Source organism: Trichechus manatus, unplaced genomic scaffold, assembly GCF_000243295.1.
Source record: "Trichechus manatus latirostris isolate Lorelei unplaced genomic scaffold, TriManLat1.0 scaffold00788, whole genome shotgun sequence".
NCBI lineage: Eukaryota > Metazoa > Chordata > Mammalia > Sirenia > Trichechidae > Trichechus > Trichechus manatus.
Window position 1 is genome coordinate 1 of NW_004444724.1, and position 1,310 is coordinate 1,310.

The following is a 1,310-nucleotide window of genomic DNA, read 5'->3' on the forward strand; positions in this document are numbered from 1 at the left end:
TTTTCGTCATAAAATTCAGAATTTTATTCTGCCTCTCTTTCTTGGGCTAGCTTGTGTTTTTAGTACATGGTGGACATTTATTTTTTATCAAATGGAATAAAAAATGGTTGTTCTTCTCTTATATTTAAGGACAGTTGATCATAGGACATCTTAAGCCATAATCATTTTGGTAGTATGCCTGTAAATGTAGTATGTCTTTTTAATGTAGCCATGACTCATTTACTGTTTAGAAATTTGGGTTAAGAGATGCTGCAAATGAAAGTTTTTTTTTAAAACTTACTTGACCTATTTTAAATATCTTTCTACAAATGTAAAAGTTAAAAATTCACAAATCGCAGTTTTTCTTCATAATACAGAGAGTTCAAGTTTCGAATCGTGTAGTATATTATGTAAATGCTTTGTAAAGGGCTTTGTAAATTTTGACGCTGCATTTTTTTTTCCCCAAGGTTCTAGACAAAGCAGAGTATCTAAGAGATATGGAAGCAAATGTTTTGCCTGGTTTTCTTAGGTTACAAGAATTGGTAAGTATTCCAGATGAGAATAGAAGTAAAGGAGCTTTTTGTTTGATTTTTAGAGTGTTCTACTTTCTTAGTGAAAATACTAAATGATTTCATCTTCTTTACACCAATTGTTTCTTTAAACTTTGTGGACATTTTCACTGATTTAGCCAAAATATCTTGAACGTTAATAGTTTTAAAACTTCTTGTTATGAGGGTTTTGTTAGCTCTAGTAATTCGATAAAATTTTGTGGCTACTGTTTTCAAAATTAAGCTCTTGTTACTGAGAATCTCCTGTAGAATCATTTTTCTCTACTTCTACTTTTTTTCCCACCTTTTTCATATTACTTGTATTTTCCAGTTTCCTACAAAAAAGAAATCAACATGTGCAAATAGATTATGGTAGGAATGTAGGAGGCTTCTCCAGGAACCCAATGGCAGGAATGCAGCCAGGCCTTAAGGCAGAGCTGGAACTAGGAACAGAAGGCTTCTCAGGCTCTCCATCTATCATTGTTATTTCCATGAATTAGCTCTGCCTTCTCCCTTTGCTTCTTTAGTTCACATGGCAGAATTTGCAGCACCACAGCTTCCAAGTGTAATTCTACTGTAATTATCATGGCCAAATGAGAAAAGAACAGAGGTGGAGCTACTATGCATATGTGTTGGGTGAAAGCCAAAAAACATCATGGCAAAAACAGGTTTTGCAGTATTTTAGCTAAAGAAGATTGATGAGAGAATCCAGGCTTCACTGACTCAAGGTAGTATTAAAAATAACAACAAGAAGCCTGTTACTGTCGAGTTGGTTCCAACTCA

The 1,310-nt window shown here is 33.9% G+C and overlaps 1 protein-coding gene across 1 annotated transcript in view; it reads left to right on the plus strand.

The window, feature by feature from the left end:
• Positions 1-49: 49 nt before the first annotated feature.
• Positions 50-1,310, plus strand: part of LOC111819427 (origin recognition complex subunit 5-like) — a gene marked incomplete at its 3' end in the record, with an annotated part of 6,548 nt that continues 5,287 nt past the window's right edge. The window contains exon 1 of the mRNA XM_023725882.1: positions 50-521. Coding sequence (XP_023581650.1) covers positions 477-521 — 45 coding nt within the window. The remainder of the gene's footprint in view (positions 522-1,310) is intronic.